Source organism: Pecten maximus, chromosome 12 (assembly GCF_902652985.1).
Source record: "Pecten maximus chromosome 12, xPecMax1.1, whole genome shotgun sequence".
NCBI classification, from domain to species: Eukaryota; Metazoa; Mollusca; class Bivalvia; order Pectinida; family Pectinidae; genus Pecten; species Pecten maximus.
The window spans coordinates 21,373,183-21,395,918 of NC_047026.1; the positions used below are offsets into that span (position 1 = coordinate 21,373,183).

The 22,736-nt window shown below is 36.8% G+C and overlaps 1 protein-coding gene across 1 annotated transcript in view; it reads left to right on the plus strand.

Moving 5' to 3' along the window:
* LOC117339049 (adhesion G protein-coupled receptor A3-like) overlaps positions 1 to 20,378 on the plus strand; it is a 118,755-nt gene extending 98,377 nt beyond the window's left edge. The window contains exons 11-17 of the mRNA XM_033900414.1: positions 10,467 to 10,665; positions 11,041 to 11,142; positions 11,958 to 12,058; positions 12,514 to 12,650; positions 13,028 to 13,213; positions 13,586 to 13,765; positions 16,130 to 20,378. Coding sequence (XP_033756305.1) covers positions 10,467 to 10,665; positions 11,041 to 11,142; positions 11,958 to 12,058; positions 12,514 to 12,650; positions 13,028 to 13,213; positions 13,586 to 13,765; positions 16,130 to 18,371 — 3,147 coding nt within the window. The 3' untranslated portion in view covers positions 18,372 to 20,378. The remainder of the gene's footprint in view (positions 1 to 10,466; positions 10,666 to 11,040; positions 11,143 to 11,957; positions 12,059 to 12,513; positions 12,651 to 13,027; positions 13,214 to 13,585; positions 13,766 to 16,129) is intronic.
* The last annotated feature ends 2,358 nt before the right edge of the window (positions 20,379 to 22,736 follow it).

The window sequence follows — 22,736 nt, forward strand, 5'->3', positions numbered from 1 at the left end:
TTACAGAAATTATAGATTGGTGTGTGTTGGATACTACAGTCCCTCGACCATGTCAGAGTGACTGAGGGCAAAGTGATTAAGAATCATTAAGTCTGGTTTGTAGAATTTCTTCTACAAACTTTAATTACATTTATCTTGAATTTTAATTGCCTTGCACAAAATTTAGCCTCACGACCACTATGATTAATGGTTCTGCTCATTTGCCTTAATGCCTGTCTGGTATATATGTCTATTATACATTGAATTTATAATAGAATACCTAATGTATTAGCAAAGGTTACCAAATAAATAAGTATACTGTGGTCCATTCTTATCTTCCAGGGTGTTATTTTCCATTATTTTGAAAGATCTAAAAAAATCATGGAGAATAGATACCTGGAAAATAAAGGTGAATTTTTGGGTTTTCCCATTATATTCATGGGGAAAAAAAGTATCGTTTATCCTTGTAATTTTTTAAAGGGGAGGGTAGGAGGTTAGACTGTATTGTATCTTTAAATTACTAATTGATTTATGATCCAAGCCTCCACTCTTGTTATGATTGATCTCTATATACCCAATGATATATGTCTGTTTTCGACTCCAATAACATAGGTGATTTAATTATTAGAAGGTTTACTCTGTCAAGGAACCTGTTTAGGAGTTTTAATTGGCAGCTATGGATTCTAGTTTCACATGAGTATTGATGGAGTTCTATTTACAGTCGTTGTTTGTTGTACAACATATTTGTTGTTTGTTTTGTATTGTCTGTTTGCTCGCCCAGTAAACAGCCAGGAGGATTTTTAGTCTGGGTGTCCTTGTGGTAGCTGGTGGCTCCCTCACCTGGGTTTCCTTGTAGTAGCTGGTGGCTACCTCATTAAACAACATACAGGAGGCCTGTTGCATGCTCTCCAGAGCAATTAAGCTTAAATGTCAATTATAAAAAGCTGTGGAAAGATCATGATCTCAGCTTGCTGAGAAACACAAATCTCCTTGGATCTGGGGTTGTACTATCCTATCCTCCATTGATCCCCCCAACTTCATTGTTGTCTTCTAGTTTACAACAGATCTGATGTATGATGTATGCCAGGTTTGTTATGTGTAATACTTGGGTCTCCCTGTATTGTTGTGACTTGTGTATTTCTGATTGATTCGTTATGGATTTTAGGTCATTGATTTAGGTTCTTTATTACCAGTTGTAGATAATTTTTCAGACAAATGATGCCAAGGGTTAAACACAGGTCACCTTGGAGACAGATGTTCATCTGCACCACGTTATAATTTTTCACAATAGGTAGATTTTATCTATGACAAGCTGCCCAGCCCACCAAATCTCTAGATCTTCCAATCTACCTTTCACCTTTGGAGACAAAATTCAGGCCTTACTTCAGGTGAACAAAGTGTACAGGACATGCTGGTCACTGGGCCGGGGTATTACAGAAGCTTAGTGATTTTTCCTTAGGGAACAGTATTATTTAATACATACAATTCTTATTAGTCAAGTTTTATTTTGATAAGAGATTGAAATGTGAAGTGGTTTTGTAATACAAATAGTCAATATACAATGTACATAAGATATTTAACCTTACAAGTGTGTTGAACAGTGTCGATAGTTACCCTCTGGACTGTCATAGGCTTCCTATAGGATTTCAGTCAACCATTTTTGTCTGGAAAGATGACATTTCATTTCCTCACCTGTTTCCATCTGTTGGTTATCAATTAAGCCTGACCAGTCTTTTCCTTTTAATAACTTCTTCTCAATAACCAGGAGGCCCAGGGTCATCATGTTGGGTCAGTCGATAGCTAGGATGAAGGACTTCAAAATCTGTTCAAAAGGAATTTCTTTGACCTGCTTTCAAAGTCACTATAAGGTCAGATGTGTTAAAATTTTTAAATAATTCTTTCAGAATGATGAATATATAAGCTGGGGGTTATGATATTGGGCCAGTCAAATGCTGCGCTACAAAATTTGTTTATAACAAAATTTTTGGCCCTGACCAATACTTTATGGTTAAAGCAGTCAAGTGTGTGGAAATCTTCAAATTGGTCCTTTAGAGTAAGGAATAGCTGAAGTCATGATATTTAATGTGCGACATGCCAAATGGGAGTATATTCTCTTTACAAGTTGCAGAAAAGATGAACTATTCATGTCCCTTGGGTCTCTGTACAGCTTTTTCCGTGGCCTTGAGCTTACCGTCATCTTTGGAAAATTCACTTAATTTAAAAAAATTTCATTGAATAGATCTGCAAACAGCAGGGTTGTCCTTATATCAAAGTGCTATCTTATTAGATAAACAATATCATTATATTTCATTTATTTTGTATACTTAAACCTCCATGTTAATTACATTTCATGCTGTATCTGTAGCTATGGGAACATAACATGCGAGAACTATTACACATACAGGGACTCGTGAGCTGATACTAAAATGTCCTAAGTTATGTAACCTGGAGTTATGACACATTTTAGATTATGCTAAAAGCATGGTTAAAAGGGCCGCTAGGTTTTTAATCAGAGCAAGAATTTGCTTCAGCTGCAGAAAAATGATTTCCATGGAAACCTGAGAAACATGTTATAAAAGCAAATATCTGTAAATTTGTCGGGGAAACCACTATCCTGCTGCTTTAGGTATGATAAAGACAATTTAAAATTTACTCCAGTATACTTTAAAAATCAGATAAGAAAATCGAAAAATTGGTCATGTGGCCCTGAGCCTGGTAGCCTAGGTATTCGTAGGAGCTGAGGAAATACCAGCTCTTCATTGGAAGCTCTAGGACTTTGATAACACAGCCATTAGGGGAACCACTGACTCGCCCTGTTTTGGCCCCCGAGGTCTGAGTGCAAAAATATTACTGTTTACATGTCATTAACTGGTGTCTTGTACAAGGTTTACACATGCTACCGTCTGCCTCTGGAATCACCTCCATTGTTAAAATCTCTAGTAAACAAGGGGGCACGGACCAGTGACCTGGGATAAATTTGACACCGATGTGTTGTAAGCTGACCTAAGTGATTATGGTATTGAACCTGCAGGAATATTTACATGTGTTCGTGCTCTAGTGCTGTTTGTTTCCACTGTGGTGAGTACCGGGAATTTGGTGAATGAGATTGTGATTTTGGATGTGCCTTACCCGATATACAGTGTGTAACTCCGTACCCTGGGACAAAGCTGTAGGATTTAACTTTACACACATTGGAGTAGGCGACAGATGGGCCTGGTCACCTTCAACAGGTAAGCTTGGGTCAGATGTGGACAATACGGACACTTAGGGGTGTAAATACTGGACATGCGTGTAAATACTGGAATTTGAGTATCTTCATACACTGGTATAATAGAAATACAATGACAGCTCCTATTTTTGCTCTTTTAAGAATATTTCATATTGAGTGATTATTCGGTCAACAGGAGTTCAGCCTCAAGGATTCTGGGATAAAAACATAACAAGCTAATGAATCCTACAGATTGCTTGGTTTAAGGTTAATTTAGTAGTCAGCAGACCGGTTTCCTGGGTCAGAGACAAACTTATGTGATTGTAGGGCCAAAGATCAGCCTCAGTATCTTTGGAGATGTTTCACTATTTTGTAGATATTTTTAGAGGTCAGTTTCAATGTTTTTTGGGTCAAAGGTCATCCTCTATGTTTTTAGCTTACCTGGCTCAAAATGCCAAATGAGCTTATGCCATGGTGTGACATCCATCTGTTGTCTATCTTTCCAGCATCAATTTTCCATTTAAATAACTTAATTCTACTGATTAACCAAGAGACCTGGAGTCATGATGTATGCCTGGTAGGTTCCTGACATTGAGCCCCATATTCAAGGTCACAGAGGTTAGATTTGTTAAAACATTCTCATGACTTCTGGGATAGAGGCCAATAATGTTTGCATAAAGAAATGACCTTGAACCGTATTCAAGGTCAAAGAGGTCACATTTGTTGAATCATATAAAGGGCTTCTTCTAATTAACTGAAAGGCAAAGGATCATTTAAAGAAGTGAATACCAGGTGAGTGATACAAGCCCATTGGGCCTCTTGTTAGAAGGGTCTCTATTTTTGTGTTTTGAGTCATTGTCCCTTTTCCTTCAGTACAGAGCATCACTTCAATGTTTCTTTGGTCAAAGGTCATCTTCACCATTGTTTGAGGTCATTCTCTGTTTCCTGGGTCTAATTCCTTTTTTTGGAGGTCTTTTTCTGTTTTCTGGGTCAGGGGTTAAACTCCATGTTTCCTTGGTCATAGGTCTGACTTCCTGTGTTTATGTGTTGATAGTTTATACAGATACACTGGGCTTATCTACTTACCACAGTGGCAACAGTACTGGTCATCCTCACATGGTATTTCCTGTTTGTCTGTGGAAACAGACTCGAGGACTTATCCCTGCTATCACTGGACACTCATCTTATATCAATCCTGAAGTAGATTATAGTCACATTTTAAAACATATGCTTGTACCATCAACATGTCTGTAGATCGTGATCTCGACTGGTGGATTATGTTCAGGTCTTTTTCTCTATGAATGATGATTTTTATAAGAGTGTTTTGTTGCATGGACGTTTTCTTCAGCTTTTAAGAGTTAGATTGTGAAAAAATTGAATAATTATGTTTGTATTGAAACTTTCTTGAGGGGAGAGATTGTTTTGTTTATGGATATTTCATTGTTAATTCCCATCTCTTTCAATCCAGGATTGGGTGTAGGGAGATATTTCAGACATTCTCAAGTTTTAATGTAATTTGATCAACAAGTTAATATCAATTGACTTTAATACTGTGTTAAATCAATTAACTCACTTCATATCTTATTTCATATCTTTATTTAATATCTTATTCAATATCTTTATTTAATATCTTATTTAATTTATTTGATTATGAAGGAGAGTGACAACTAGATACTGAATATGTTTACTGTGAGGTGGTTTCCTGACACATGATCAGGTAATATCAGAGCTTGTCATTCATTTTAGACCCAGTAATGGTCGTAACTGTACAATCAGGTTTGGATGGTGAGAAGGAAATTCAACAAAATTCTCATTTAAATGTCAGTTTAATACTTTTAACATCACATGACTATTTTTATGTTGTCAGCATATTTAAGTGGCGTGCATTTCTTTCACATCTCCATTAGTTGAGATTTTAAGCCTGTATTCCCATGCAGAGTCAGGCCGTAGATAGGAATCCCCACAAAAGACCTTGTTAGGTTTTCAACAGAAATACAAGTAGAATGATTTCTGTACATATATAAATATAAATATATACAAAACTTGTATTGCTAGTCTGAATCATCAGCTGTTTGTTACAATGAAGTGGATATAAGGAGCGGTTTAACTGTGGAGTTTCTTCCCTGCCCATTTGAACCTGTCAGGTGTTGAGAAATATTCATTGTCTTAGATTTCATCGTTAACCTTCATTAATATCATCTTTAGTATTATCCTCAGAGATTCGCTAATATATACATGTATATATAACGAATAACATCTCTTGTTTGTGTACTAAATAAATATTCCCGAAATTGTATCAAGGTAGAAGAATATGTTACCAAGGGTTATGAACTCCTATACTCAGAATGAAGCCCATCCCATATATCTCCTTCATTATTCAAAGTTCACTCTATAATAAATTATAAATATATAAGTTGAGTAATAAGCCTGTAGCCCATAGTGTATAACAGGTGCTATGAGGGTCAGCACTTCCTATAAAGTGACATTCAAGTTAAGTCCTATATATATAGTATACCTGTTGTGTATTGGCCCTTTAGATTTAAGATAGGTAAGATATAGGATTAGTATGTAAACTAGACTGACATTGAAGTCAAAATGACAACTGGTCTGTCATCAGAAGAAATGACAACTTTAGTAGCAAGATAGGTGTTAGGAATGTTAATGACAGGTTAAAAAGTACAGATAATCTGTGTAACACACCGAAGTCACAATTCATATCTCGGGTTTCTGTAGCAGTACAAGCTCTGCTGACATTTTTCATATGCTAACTTAAATTACTTCAGTTACACAAGTTGTTTTAAGTGAAGTTTTTTTTCTGAAAATATAAAGTACATGTATATATCACCTACAGGCATGTGCTAAGTAAACAGTGAAACAGGAGGCGATGGAATTTCGTATTTGACAGGACCAGATGAGAGTGTATCAGAGCGAGGATCTATACCGGGGATACACACATGCTTCCGGGACCACCCAGGGATGGGGCAGTTTACTAGTAGTTTCCAAGTGTACCTCAGATTCTAATTTAAATGTAAATTAAAAAGAAATTCAACAATATCAGATGGAGCCTGATCAGTGGTAGAATTGATTCATGCTGTAGGTGTTTGCTGTGACGACTATTGACATTCTATCTTAGTAATCCTAGTCTACCCAGCTGTAGAAATGATAGCATAATAGGAATTAGTTGTTGGGAAGAATGGTCCCTTCATTTAATTTTGAATGTCTCTATGAAGCTGAAGATGATTGAGGATCTGGTTCAGGATATAACTGTTTGGGTATAGACCATTTCTTTGTATTATTAGTTTTTTTTATTTACATTGATATTTAAATGGTATAATGGAGGGACAAAGTGTTTGTCTGACATCTGTATTATAATGGAGTGACAAAGTGTTTGTCTGACATCTGTATTATAATGGAGAGACAAAGGGTTTGTCTGACATCTGTATTATAATGGAGTGACAAAGTGTTTGTCTGACATCTGTATTATAATGGAGAGACAAAGTGTTTGTCTGACATATGTATTATAATGGAGAGACAAAGTGTTTGTCTGACATCTGTATTATAATGGAGAGACAAAGTGTTTGTCTGACATCTGTATTATAATGGAGAGACAAAGTGTTTGTCCTGAATCTGTGGAAAGACAAAGGGTTCATCCTGAATCTGTATTATAATGGAGAGACAAAGTGTTTGTCTTACATTTCTGTTATAATGGAGTGACAAAGTGTTTGTCTGACATATGTATTATAATGGAGAGACAAAGTGTTTGTCTGACATCTGTATTATAATGGATAGACAAAGTGTTTGTCTGACATATGTATTATAATGGAGTGACAAAGTGTTTGTCTGACATATGTAGTATAATGGAGTGACAAAGTGTTTGTCTGACATCTGTATTATAATGGAGAGACAAAGTGTTTTTCCGACATATGTATTATAATGGAGAGACAAAGTGTTTGTCCTGAATCTGTGGAAAGACAAAGGGTTCATCCTGAATCTGTATTATAATGGAGAGACAAAGTGTTTGTCTTACATTTCTATTATAATGGAGTGACAAAGTGTTTGTCTGACATATGTATTATAATGGAGAGACAAAGTGTTTGTCTGACATCTGTATTATAATGGAGAGACAAAGTGTTTGTCTGACATATGTATTATAATGGAGTGACAAAGTGTTTGTCTGACATATGTAGTATAATGGAGTGACAAAGTGTTTGTCTGACATCTGTATTATAATGGAGAGACAAAGCGTTTGTCTGACATTTGTATTATAATGGAGAGACAAAGTGTTTGTCTGGCATCTGTATTATAATGGAGTGACAAAGTTTTTGTCCTGAATCTGTATTATAATGGAGTGACAAAGTGTTTGTCTGACATATGTAGTATAATGGAGTGACAAAGTGTTTGTCTGACATCTGTATTATAATGGAGAGACAAAGTGTTTGTCCGACATATGTATTATAATGGAGAGACAAAGTGTTTGTCCTGAATCTGTGGAAAGACAAAGGGTTCATCCTGAATCTGTATTATAATGGAGAGACAAAGTGTTTGTCTTACATTTCTATTATAATGGAGTGACAAAGTGTTTGTCTGACATATGTATTATAATGGAGAGACAAAGTGTTTGTCTGACATCTGTATTATAATGGAGAGACAAAGTGTTTGTCTGACATATGTATTATAATGGAGTGACAAAGTGTTTGTCTGACATATGTAGTATAATGGAGTGACAAAGTGTTTGTCTGACATCTGTATTATAATGGAGAGACAAAGCGTTTGTCTGACATTTGTATTATAATGGAGAGACAAAGTGTTTGTCTGGCATCTGTATTATAATGGAGGACAAAGAGTTTGTCTGACATCTGTATTATAATGGAGTGACAAAGTGTTTGTCCTGAATCTGTATTATAATGAGAGAGACAAAGTGTTTGTCCTGAATCTGTATTATAATGGAGAGACAAAGTGATTGTCTGACATTTGTATTATAATGGAGAGACAAAGTGTTTGTCTGACATCTGTATTATAATGGAGAGAGACAAAGTGTTTGTCTAACATATGTATTATAATGGAGAGACAAAGTGTTTGTCCTGAATCTGTATTATAATGAAGTGACAAAGTGTTTGTCCTGAATCTGTATTATAATGGAGGGACAAAGTGTTTGTCTGACATCTGTATTATAATGGAGTGACAAAGTGTTTGTCTGACATCTGTATTATAATGGAGAGACAAAGTGTTTGTCTGACATCTGTATTATAATGGAGAGACAAAGTGTTTGTCCTGAATCTGTATTATAATGGAGTGACAAAGTGTTTGTCTGACATCTGTATTATAATGAAGTGACAAAGTGTTTGTCCTGAATCTGTATTATAATGGAGAGACAAAGTATTTGTCCTGAATCTGTATTATAATGAAGTGACAAAGTGTTTGTCCTGAATCTGTATTATAATGGAGAGACAAAGTGTTTGTCTGACATCTGTATTATAATGGAGGGACAAAGTGTTTGTCTCTATTATTATTTGAACCTTAATAGTTTCTACCAAAATGGTTTAATCACAATTAAATTAGATGCTAGAATTCACATGGAGGGCAAAAGGAAGACATATCTCCTGTATATAGCCTGAAAGGATAATGGATTATCTCTCTAAGATGAATGAAGACGTTTTAGTGTTTGAGATCCTAGTGTGATACATTATGTAACCAAATGCACACTACCTAAAGCCATCATTCTAAAGTTACATCATACTGTAAATTTGTTCTTAGACATATCAAATTTTAGAGGTTTTACTAGATTTGTGAAAGTAAAAAAAAATGTATTTTTCATGAATTTACAAAACAGACCATGATTATCTCTCTTAGTTTCATTTTCAATATACTTGGCATCCTTCCCCATTTAGGTCGGAGACTCCTGATTTTCCCCCCTAAATTTAAATACATTAATTATCAGTCAAATGTCTGTTGTTCATAATCTTAAAAATCCAACTATTGCACAAAAAAGAGCTTCTTCAAAGTTTTATGGTACTCAATGTATCATTTTGTCAAAAGGTCTGCAGGTGTTGTTTTCTCAGACTGAAATCAGAACACAAACCAATCTCCAACATAGAAATTCCAAGTTGGCAAAAATAAGGTATCTGTTTTTGAATATTTATTATAAAAAAGTGAAAATAGAACCTCTTTAAAATATTACAATTTTTTTTAAACGTGTTTTTGTACACGTTCTACATACACATGATACTTTCTTGTAGGATTTTGTTCAAAGTTTAGAAATTTTGTGTCTAGATTGAGCATTTATAGGGTAGGTTGTAATGAGTATTGGTAGAGTGCTATCTGGGACAGCATTCCTACATGGGTGGAGAACTGATAAAGGACCTACGGTGATTATTATGTAGTACCCTCATCTATCTTCTCTTATCTGTTTCCTCAAACACTCACTAACGCTCTGTGATAATGTTTCTCTATTAATAAACCATTGAGATAAAAAAAATTACAAATTTTGGACAGCAGAGTACATGTTATCAAGTATGACTGACTAATTCTCAATGAAACACATTCATAACAAAATATCAAGGTGTCTAAGAAATAGGTTCTCGACAGGAACGTATGTTCTTATACAGCCAATGGATGCCAGAATATCCCTACAGTATATGACATAACAATCCTATATGTTTAGTATTGGTATAAAAGATTTCTGTAATGTTGGTATGACAATAAGAGGCCGCGGTGGCCGAGTGGTTAAGGTGTCCTGACACTTTATCACTAGCCCTCCAACTCTGCGTTGCGAGTTCGAAACCTACGTGGGGCAGTTGCCAGGTACTGACTGTAGGCCTGTGGTTTTTCTCCGGGTACTCTGGCTTATCCTCCAACCCCAAAACCTGGCACGTCCTTAAATGACCCTGGCTGTTAATAGGACAAAATATATATATATACACCAAGTATGACAATACTTTGCTGACGGACAAGTCATGTCAAGTTTGACTCCCAGCATTTTTCAATACAGGTTTTAGGAGATACAATGTCATGTAGAAAACATGTAGAGATATCAGCTATATACATTTATACTAAAGAGACTTTTGGGGGCTGCCAAAAGACGAAAAATCTCGAGACAAGTCATTTGGCTCATATGCATATGTATAATCATACATGAGTGTTGAAATATGTTCAATATTTCAGGACCTGCTGAAAATATTTCTTTGACCTCTGACCTATACCCAGGATTTATTTGTGTATTTTGTACCTACATGACCTCTGACCTATACCGTGGATTTATTTGTGTATTTTGTATCTACAGAACCTACAGGGATCCATACAGTTACCACAATCACTACTGAACAACAGTGGACAGCTGGATACTGACACTCTCAATCTCCAGTTCATACTTTACAAGCAGACCAAGCTTTTCCCAATAACCTCGTCGTTCCATGACGACCCTGCCATTGGAAACCATTCCCGAATTGCCATTGTTTCCAGTGTGCTCTCCGCAAATGTCTGTAAGTGTGATTCGCCTGTGTATTACCAGAGATCACTACAATATTATTTTTTTTCCCAAATAAAAGAATACTTGAGACCAAACAACTATGTATTTAACAAGTTACAAGGCTTTCAACTGTTAGTGACTCATAGCTACAGGAATTATAAATTAAATTAAAATCAAAATATGAAATTTACAAAAACTTGTATTAATATGCATGGATTTATTAATGAATGTAAACTAGTTTAAACTAAGAATAATTTCCTAGAACTTTCTGAATAAATTAATATACATGTGTCTCTTGGAATTTTTATTCAATTTAAATCAAATCTTTGATGCAATATTTATTTAATTGATTTAATTGACAGTGTGTTTATATATGTGTTTTTAACAGCTACTCCAGTCAAGAACCTAACGGAACCAATTGTCCTCTACTTCAAAACCCAACGACCTTCAAAAAACCTTGTTGCAGCTTATTGGGACTTTGAGGCCAATGGTTAGTATTGTTATAGACATGATTGGTCAATTAGATATGTAGTATCTGTATCCATAGTTTATTACATGTAGTTGGATATTATCTTAGGATCTATGCTGTGTATACTGTGTTTATTTTCAAACATGTCCCCTCCACTAGTGCAAAATTGTAGTTCTGAAGTTAGGGGAGTGGTTATTTGTGAAACACATTTTAGTCACTGTTTTCAAATTGAAGATCTGTAAAATTTGATAAAGGCCTTATTTTGGACAGGGGCATTTTTGTGGTTAAATACAGTACATTGAAACCTGACTCTACCGACCACTGATTTTAACGACATCCTGTATCATCCGACCTTATCCATAGGAACAATGACATACTCCACTGTCATTGCCAACACTGACTTCACCGACACACTGTCAAATCCGTCACTCTGACTTAGTCCCAAAGTGTGTCCGTAAAGTCAGGTTTCACTGTATAAATACCAGGTCACTGTGTGTCCGTAAACTCAGGTTTCACTGTATAAATACCAGGTCACCGTGTGTCCGTAAACTCAGGTTTCACTGTATAAATACCAGGTCACAGTGTGTCCATAAACTCAGGTTTCACTGTATAAATACCAGGTCACAGTGTGTCCGTAAACTCAGGTTTCACTGTATAAATATTCAGGTGAAAGGTACAATTACCGTAATATATAATCACACTGATTTTATCAAGATTAAATTAAATAGTCTTTTACTATAAAAGTTCACCAGGTGAAGATGTTAGATATTTGTTTACAGGTAGTGCTATGTATATGAATATGTAACCAGGTAAATAAGAAAATGACATTATTACAGGTGGCTATGGCGACTGGAGAACAGACGGATGCCAGATCCTACCAGACCCCAACGTAACTGTTGTTCACTGCTTCCATCTCTCCATCTTCACCATCCTGGAGGTAAGTGGTCAAGAGAAGAGAGAGAGAGTGAATTAGCCCAAGCCCTCCATCCACTATTAAAGTCGTCTTGGTCATTTTTTCTGTCTGTTAGTCTTTATATCAAATTGTATCATATCTTAGATATACTTGCTAAATTTTACATGAGAGTACCTGGAGAGCTGGCAAAAGTTGTTGGCCTTCGTTAACTTTTTTTATGAAGTATATCATGTCCTGGCTCAATGGACCTTAGTGATGTGTTAAACGTTTACCTGATCAGAGGTTTGGTAACTAATAATTTGCAGTCTAATATATATTTTACCTAAGATATATATAAGTAGACAAAATGGAATCTTTTGGAATGAAAATTTCACAAAAGATTTTATTTGTTAATATATTGTCTTGGAGAAACAAAGGACTGGATAGGAAACAAAGGTTTATTCCATTGTTTACCTGAGTTATATTGTTGTTTTGCCCAGGTGAACAGGTCGGGTGAATACGACCGGGGGATGATGTCGGGCACATTACACCTGCTTCCCTACCCTGTTTATGTGGGCAGCTGTATCTGTCTCATCTGTCTCATGGCCGTCATCATCACCTACGTCTCCTGCTTCAGGTAAATTACCTCATTACCAGTTTAATAACATAAGCTTATACTCCTCAACAGGTGTGTTAACTCGTTAACAGTTGTTAACAGGTAAGCAAACACACCAATTTATCAACATGTACGTTAACTCGTTAACCGATAGCTCTTGAAGAGTGGTTCATTCTCAGTTATAGGATTATTTGAACATTGCAGGTCATTAGTTAAATGCCAACTTGTTGGATGAACTGAAGAATTTGTGTTGAGCAATTTTTCAAGATTATAAATACCATCAAAATCTTTTTGCAGAACAATGCAAATAAACGTTTGAAAATCATTTGAATGCTTTAAGGTTGCCTGGTTTTACAGTGACTGTACATGTACTGTAACTTTTGTGCCTCATTCTCCAGGTTTATCAACGTTCCTAAGAAACTGAAGCACTCCGTGATCAACATCTGTATCAGTATCCTGTTGCTACTCATCGGGTTTACCATGGGGGTGAAGCGGACAGACCACCATCTGGCCTGTCAGATCGTCGGTGTTGGTATCCACTACCTCACACTGGTCGCCATGTTCTGGATCACCATAACCTCATAGTAAGATATCATACCTGACTGACCCAAACTTTGGGGTGTACGGGTGATTGTAGAACTATAATAAAAATATCTCACTTATATTTTAGTCATATGAATAAGAAAATTGTTATCTACATTATGAAAAATCTGATATTTTTGTATTCTTGATGATTTTGTGTCACAGTAAAAAAAAACATTTATTTTCAAGGAAATGCAAAACTGTTTCAAGGTCCTACATAAAAATATTATGAAAAAATATTGAAGATACATGTATATGACATTGAAGTAAAATATTTTGAGAGTTAATTAGAGTTCATATTCTGATAATGAAAACTCTAAAGAGTTCCATGATAGGGGAGACAACCTTAACAATTTTTTCCTTTTACTTCACAGTAACATGCTGAAGAAATTCAACAAGATAAATAAGCCCCCAGCTCCGCCTCCAGAGCCAGTGGCCATGCCATTACCACCAAAACCAATGTTACGATTTTATCTGTTGGCCTGGGGGGTGCCACTCATCGTGTGTGGCATCACAGTGGCCGTCAGCATTGATCATTATTCGGAGCCTGAATAGTAAGTACACATATACAGCCTCGGGACTTCAGCTATAAATAGAAGAAATAAAAGGGGAAGGAAAAGAGAATACAGATATGATCGTGTGAAAGTCGTTATTTTTTTGTTTTTTAATTGACGTCATTGTTAGCTCACCTGCCCGAAGGGCAAGTGAGCTTATGCCGTGGCGCGGCGTCCGTCGTCCGTCCGTCCGGCCGTCCGTCCGTCCGTCCGTCCGGCGTCAACTTTTCCATTCAAGCAACTTCTTCTCAATAACCAAAAGGCCCAGAGACCTAATATTGGGCCTGTAGCATGCTGGGGTGAAGGGCTACCAAGTTTGTTCAAATGAATAACGTTGACCTTCATTCAAGGTCACAGGGGTCAAAAAGGCTAAAATCTTTAAACGACGTCTTCTCAATAACCAAGAGTCCCAGGGAGTTGATATTAGGTCTGTAGCATGCTGGGGTGAAGGGCTACCAAGTTTGTTCAAATGAATGACCTTGACTTTCATTCAAGGTCACAGGGGTCAAATATGCTTAAAAAAAATTAAACGACTTCTTCTAAATAGCCAAAAGACCCAGGGACTTGATATTGGGTCTGTATCATGCTGGGGTGAAGGTCTACCAAGTTTGTTCAAATGAATGACCTTGACCTTCATTCAAGGTCACAGGAGTCAAAAAGGCTAAAATCTTTAAACGACTTCTTCTCAATAACCAACAGATCCAGAGACCTAATATTTGGCCTGCAGCATGCTAGGATGAAGGGCTCCCAAGTTTGTTCAAATGAATGACCTTGACCTTCATTCAAGGTCACAGGAGTCAAAAAGGCTAAAATCTTTAAACGACTTCTTCTCAATAACCAACAGATCCAGAGACCTAATATTTGGCCTGCAGCATGCTAGGATGAAGGGCTCCCAAGTTTGTTCAAATGAATGACCTTGACCTTCATTCAAGGTCACAGGAGTCAAAAAGGCTAAAATCTTTAAATGACTTCTTCTCAATAACCAAGAGGCCCAGGGAGTTGATATTGGGTCTGTAGCATGCTGGGGTAAAGGGCTACCAAGTTTGTTGAAATGAATGACCTTGACCTTCATTGAAGGTCACAGGAGTCAAAAAGGCTAAAATCTTTAAACGACTTCTTCTCAATAACCAACAGTCCCAGGGAGTTGGTATTGGGTCTGTAGCATGCTGGGGTGAAGGGCTACCTAGTTTGTTCAAATGAATGACCTTGACCTTCATTCAATGTCACAGGGACCAAACAGGCTAAAATCTTTAAACGACTTCTTCTTAATAACCAAGAGTCCCAGGGAGTTGATATTGGGTTTGTAGCATGCTGCGGTAAAGGGCTACCAAATATGTTCAAATGAATGACCTTGACCTTTATTCAAGGTCACAGGAGTCAAAAAGGCTAAAATCTTTAAACGACTTCTCAATAACCAACAGTCCCAGAGACCTAATATTTGGCCTGTAGCATGCTGGGGTAAAGGGCTACCAAGTTTGTTCAAATGAATGACCTTGACCTTCATTCAAGGTCACTGGAGTCAAAAAGGCTAACATTTTAAAACGACTTCTTCTCAATAACCAAGAGTCCCAGGGAGTTGATATTGGGTCTGTAGCATGCTGCGGTAAAGGGTTACCAAGTTTGTTCAATTGAATGACCTTGACCTTCATTCAAGGTCACAGGAGTCCAAAAGGCTAAAAATTTTAACAACTTCTTCTCAATTACCAACAGTCCCAGAGACCTAATATTTGGCCTGTAGCATGCTGGGGTGAAGGGCTCGCAAGTTTGTTCAAATGAATGACCTTGATCTTCATTCAAGGTCACAGGAGTCAAAAAGGCTAAAATCTTTAAACGACTTCTTCTCAATAACCAAGAGTTCCAGGGAGTTGATATTGGGTCTGTAGCATGCTTGGGTAAAGGGCTACCAAGTTTGTTCAAATGAATGACCTTGACCTTTGTTTGAATAGCTACATGTAATCATTCTTCCCAGCAATTGATATATAAACAGGGAAAAATGAATTTAAAACTTTAAAATATTTTGTCTTATCAAAATATTGTGTTTGAAACAAGCTAGGACATTTTTACTGTTCTTGGATGTTGAGAAGCCTTTATTTCTAATATGTTAACCACATAGTAAGGATCTCTATTGAATACCACCAGGTATCCATCTGAGAAGATTATCGCTATTTGAAGTGATAGTAGTGTTGGTTCTCCTAGCTTTTATAGTTTCCATGAAAGTAATGATTGTTGAAATCTAATATAAAAGTGCATGTGTTATGATTCATATAAAGAAAGCTTACATTCTGAATTTTATATTTTGTACCTATATAAGTATGACATGTCCATATAAACTTACTGTAATGATGAATTATCTCCCTTTGACAGCTGCTTCCTGTCCTGGGACCCGAGTATCGGAGCATTCTATAGCCCTACAGGATTATTAGTGGTATTTAACTTAATATTTTTCCTGAGAATTTCCCGAGTGATTCACAAGACGACCAACAATCTGAACGAGACTGACAATACAGAGGAAGTTAATGATATAGAGCTAACACAAAGCCCGGACGATGGCACAACGGAGATACAGGCGCTCACTAGCACTCGACGACCTCCAGAGGACGACACAGAGTCAATTGCGTCGAGTGTCATGGATATGGAGCGACAACCAATCACACAACTGTACGCTGTAGTAGCCATGTTGTTTCTGTATATATTATTTTACACATGTGCGGGGTTTGCCGTAGCACAACCTTTCAAAAGTATTATCCCTCACCAGGAGCTTATATTCAGTTATCTATACGGACTTACAAGTAGTGCATTTGGAATATTTATGTTGGTTTATTTCTGTCTTACGAGGAAGGATTCGTGTTCTAGTTGGAGGCGATTTTTCTTCTGTGATCAAAATCCTGTGTATGATGTGAATTATCAAGGGAACAATCATGTGGCTCTGTCGAATGGTCATGTGATCCACGCCAACAACGACGTTGACATGGAGAACAAAAACTACAACATTACGCAGGAGGTGACTGACGGGTCGGTGAAACAGTCGAATATCACGCTAATTCCCGCGCCACCATTTCTCAGTGATAGGGAGAGCTCGGTGACTGAGCCCCAAGATCCTAACAATGTGCCAAGCTTTTATAATCCAAAACAAAATGGCATTGCAAAGAAATTCTGGGACAGGCAACGTCATCATTCTAAGTTAATTACAAAGGAGATGACAAAGGATTTCAATGGTAGTGGTACAGATTATTTTTCTGGCTCAGAGGCCAATCAACGTGGAAACACAAGTGATATAAACACTCTAATGAGTATTGAGATACAGATTCAGCCTAACGGTATGGCGGGCAGATCTAATGGAGTATCCCCACCGGCTTCATCCCTACCACTGTCTCAGCAGAATCTCTATCCAACCCAGCTTCTGTTGCCAGCCATAAAAGGCTCCAGTGGGCCGATCCCAAAGTTCTCCATGTTACCGTTGGACCGTAACATTATCCCGCCAGTGGGCGGGTCTGTGTCACCAATTACTGTGACAACAAGTCCTTGTTGTAGTACCGTGTCTTACACGGGGTCGCAGGTCGCCCCAGCCCATGGGCGCTCACCTAGTGCCTGCTCCCTGGGGATGCGGCCCTACCCCAGTGCTTTTACCCCTGTGCCCCCTCGTAACAATACTCTACCAAAACAGGGTAAAAATCCTACAACACAAAATAACACAAATTCTACTAGTCCTACGCAAGACTACATGATGCGGAACGGCTCTGTGCCTCGTCTCCGAGATTTTGACGGCCAAAGTCAAATAAGTGATGCATGTCCTCGTGAAAAGCAATGGGGCATGCAAATGACAAATAATTACTTGAATAATAATCATCATAATAACAATCAGGCGGCGCCGGTGTATGACCCGCTGTCGCGCATCAGTCCACAACAAAAGGTGGGCTGTACATATAAACAGTATGGCTCGGTGGATGAGCACATAACATCGGGTCCTCCCCCAGCCTACCACTTCTCACGTGCGCGGTCCTCCTCAGGTGGGTACAGCTCTGACACAAGTGGAAGGATCCAGCGTAAACATGAGCAGACATTTCTACAGGAGGTACATCAGCGGATTCCTAGTGATAACAGTAAAAAGGCGGTACAGGATTATAATCACACGCAGTCTCCGCCGCCTCAGAACAATCAATCACCCGTGACTTCTGATGTGTGTAATAACACCAAGATCTTCACCACACACGATTCCGACAGTCAGATACATGTCAGGAGGAATCGCGGCAATGACTCTGATCATAACTCGGAACCAACATCTCAAGCATCTCATCGAAGGCGACATAGGTCACATGATCCACAACATCGTCATTCAAAACATCATAAACAAAGTGCCAAAAAGCTGCATTCTTCTTCTGCTGAGTGGGAGGGTACACCCCGCCCTAAAATGATACCTTACGCTTATGTTAATTACCACTATCATGACAGGGTACGACAAAAACTCCAACGGAAGCACCCCGCGCCGCAAAGCCGTGCTTTCCCTCACTTAATGGAGGACTCAAGCTCTAGTAGTGACAGTGAGGGTCTGGATGATATCTGGGTGATGCAGGATAAGAACAAAAGCAAAAAAGAGACGAGTGTGTAGCTGTAATGGCTCCCAGCATTATTTATTTCACCGTTAGTAGTGTAAAGATGTCATCTCATTTTACGTTATGGTTGCCAAAGTCTTCATTTCTTTTTTAATGAGATGAATAAATATGTTTGTATTTATTACTATCATATATAAAATATGTATTTTGAATATGTTTGTATGGCATGACTTTTGATACAGACAGAAGTATGATTTTATAGGTTGTACTATTTAATGTTTTGACCACGTGTGTGTATTCAACGACTGGGTGTCTGACAGAATTATGATTTAGGTGAATGTTTTTATTTTTTAGACCATATGTGGCAATGAGAGTGCTGGAGTGTCCATGTGAATACCTTTGTCCATTTCTCTATGAGTATCTGTCTTTGTATCTGTTTGGTCCATGATGTTGCCAAGTCCATGAAAGTATCTGGGAGTCTGTGCAAGTATCTTTTTGTCCATATAAGTATCTGTTGTGTCCATGATTTGTCCAAGTCTATGTGAGTTTCTGTGAGTCAATATGAGTATTGGCTGTGTCTGTTTAGTTTACAAGTCTGTGTGAGTATCTTGGAGTCTGTGAAGTATCTTTGTGTCATGCATATGAGTATCTGTTGTGTCCATGATTTGTCCAAGTCTGTGAGTATCTGGGAGTCCATATGAGCATCGGCTGTGTCCATGATGTCTCCTAGTCCGTGCGAGTATATGGGAGTCTGTGAAAGTATATATGTGTCTTTGTGAGTATCTGTGAGTCAATATGAGTATCGGCTGTGTCCGTTTAGTTTACAAGTCCGTGCGAGTATCTGGGAGTCTGTGAAAGTATCTTTGTGTCCATATGAGTATCTGTTGTGTCCACGATTTGTCCAAGTCTGTGTGAGTATCTGTTATGTCAATGATTTGTCTGTAAGAGTATCTGTGTCCATATGAGTATATGTTTCTGATAGGCTGTCAGTACTACAATTAACTGTGGAGTATGAGAACCCGGGTAAACTCTCACGTTGTAACAAACTATCATAATTAACCGGTATATACCAATTACTTCTTCTCTACCTCAGAATTCAGAATATTTCTACTATCAGCCCTAGTTTATGTGTTCTATCACTGCTTCTTTGGGAATTCTCTCTTGTTTAAACTTTCAAATTATTTTTATACATTTATAATTTTAGATATTTGCTTATGATCTATTATCATTTGAAAAGTATTGCTGCCAAAAATATATAAGAAATCTTGAAAAATCTAGCTTGCAGAAAATGACTTTAATTTTTGTTTTGACAATTGCGCTGCTAAAAAAACCCTTGTAGACCTTTGGTGAATATTTTGTACTTTTGATTAACACAGTATGAAGTACCATCATTTTCAGTAAAATTTTTCTATTTTATGTTGCTATGTTGTTATATAAATGCAATCTAAGAATAATGTGAATTGTGAGCCTATCTGCAGGTTAATACGACTATTTTAAAGGACAAAAACAAAATATTTGACCGAGTTGAAGTAATCTATAGTTCCCTAGTTTAAATATTTCATAGTGTTAGTATCAAACAAAGCACTAGATGATACAGGGAGATATATAAAAACGCATTACCTTTAGACATTCAATGAAGAAATAGGGATAAGTTGACCTTTTTCTGCTCATTACTCGCATACAATATATATAAAAAATGAGGATAACTTACCACTGCCTTTACACTATAATAACTAAAGTACTTTACCTCCTTCCTAAGGACTTTCCACTATAATAACTAAAGTACTTTACCTCCTTCCTAAGGACCTTCCACTATAATAACTAAAGTACTTTACCTCCTTCCTAAGGACTTTCCACTATAATAACTAAAGTACTTTACCTCCTTCCTAAGGACTTTCCACTATAATAACTAAAGTACTTTACCTCCTTCCTAAGGACTTTCCTCTATAATAACTAAAGTACTTTACCTCCTTCCTAAGGACTTTCCACTATAATAACTAAAGTACTTTACCTCCTTCCTAAGGACTTTCCACTATAATAACTAAAGTACTTACCTCCTTCCTAAGGACTTTCCTCTATAATGACTAAAGTACTTACCTCCTTCCTAAGGACTTTCCACTATAATAACTAAAGTACTTACCTCCTTCCTAAGGACTTTCCACTATAATGACTAAAGTACTTACCTCCTTCCTAAGGACTTTCCACTATAATGACTAAAGTACTTACCTCCTTCCTAAGGACTTTCCACTATAATAACTAAAATACTTTACCTCCTTCCTAAGGACTTTCCACTATAATGACTAAAGTACTTACCTCCTTCCTAAGGACTTTCCACTATAATGACTAAAGTACTTACCTCCTTCCTAAGGACTTTCCACTATAATGACTAAAGTACTTACCTCCTTCCTAAGGACTTTCCACTATAATAACTAAAATACTTTACCTCCTTCCTAAGGACTTTCCACTATAATGACTAAAGTACTTACCTCCTTCCTAAGGACTTTCCACTATAATAACTAAAATACTTTACCTCCTTCCTAAGGACAAATTCTTGATAAGCCCTTTACTGCCTGTTACTGTTGTTTTGCTTCCATTCTAAGAACAATTTCAGGATATTTTCAGGCCTTTTTTGTCGAAAACTAACATTTAACTTCGACTTTTAGAAAAATCTAGGATATATGAATCCCTTTCTGTCGATTACTAATTTTTTACTTCCATTCTAAGAACAAACCCTTTTTGTCAAATTGTAATGTTTTACTTCGATTTTGAGAACAAATAAAAGACATTTAAGCTCCTTTCTCATCAAATTCTGAGTCCTACTATCACCTGTAATATAGAGCCATACCCAGATAATGATACCCTGTGTAGTTCAGAATGTTTACCGGGTCGATGGTGCATGTTTACCGGGTCGATGGTGCATGTTTACCGGGTCGATGGTGCATGTTTACCGGGTCGATGGTGCATGTTTACCGGGTCGATGGTGCACGTTTACCGGGTCGATGGTGCATGTTTACCGGGTCGATGGTGCTGCTATAGGACCTGGTACAGTCGTCAGTGTTTTGGTGCTAGGACATAATTATTTTAAAGCTTGAAATGTGTTATTATCCGTAACAAACTTAAAGCTGTTTTTATTTCTTTGAATATTTACATCAGTCAGAAAACATTATTGTGTTTTATAATCATTAATAAATCTATTATCTTATTTTTCATCAATTACCACAGTTTCTCATTCAATGCAAATTGTTCAAGTTGTGTTTATGAACTAATTTTTAAAAAACCCAACATTTTCAATGTCTTTGTTTAATGATGATGATATCAGCTGTATTGTAAACAGTCAAGATTATTGTAGATAATGTTTTACTTGAAGCAAACATACTAAATCATGGTGCAATATGTCACATGTAATAATTTCTGTGCATCCAAAACTTTCTGATTATGAGGTGCTTTAAATATAATTTGCTTAAAAGTGCTTTATTTTATCGGAGTATTTTATAGCTGAAATAGTGATTCTTGATACTGATTTTATGTATTTTCTAAAATTTATTTTGAGCCAATCATAATGAACACGAATTACAAGTACAAGTACTAACACTTTGGCATAAGTATTATTGTCGGTCATCATGGCTTCTTGCCTAACTATTAAGCTTTAAAGAAACCCCCAGCATTGTGTTGAATATTTATCCTGTATTATGTGGTGAGGAATTTTGGGTTTGTCAGCCGTCTGTCCATCGTGATTTATGAAAAACAGTGTTATTTGCTGTCAAATAACTCTCCCACACATGTTCCGAAAATCTTCAAACTTAGGAACAGGATTCAATGTATTGAGGACTCAGCCCGATTCATGATAGGGTTTGATAGTGTCAGATGAGAAGAGGAGTCGTACAAAATCAGTTTACTTTATTCTGCAATACATGTTCTATAAAACATCCTACCTTGTACTTCTGAAAATTGCTTTAATAAGATTTATTCTAAAATATGCCTTTAAAGTGTTAAAATCCTGGCCAATTCAGATTTGATATAACACAACACAATTATAGTTAGTGAAGTACATGTAAATTTGAATACAGAAATGCTGTGCAAAGTTCTTTACTTTTCATATTTAAAGACATACAAAATCTAAATTGAAATTCATATGTTTTATTAGTCTACCAAATTTAGCTTCTTTTTCTAGACCTGGCAATTTTTCCTTTTTGTTTATTTAAGCAAAATATGTTTATCCAAATCTTTGTCTTGGATTGATACCATCATGATATAAACTGTTGTGGTCCAATATCTCATCATTATGATTGTATTTCATATTAATGGACTTCGGAAATGGCTTTAGAATTGAGTGGAAAGTTAATATACCAGAAATCACATTAAAAATTTCAAACTGGTTTATTTATATCAATTTTTGACGAGTAAAATGGCTAATGTAGATA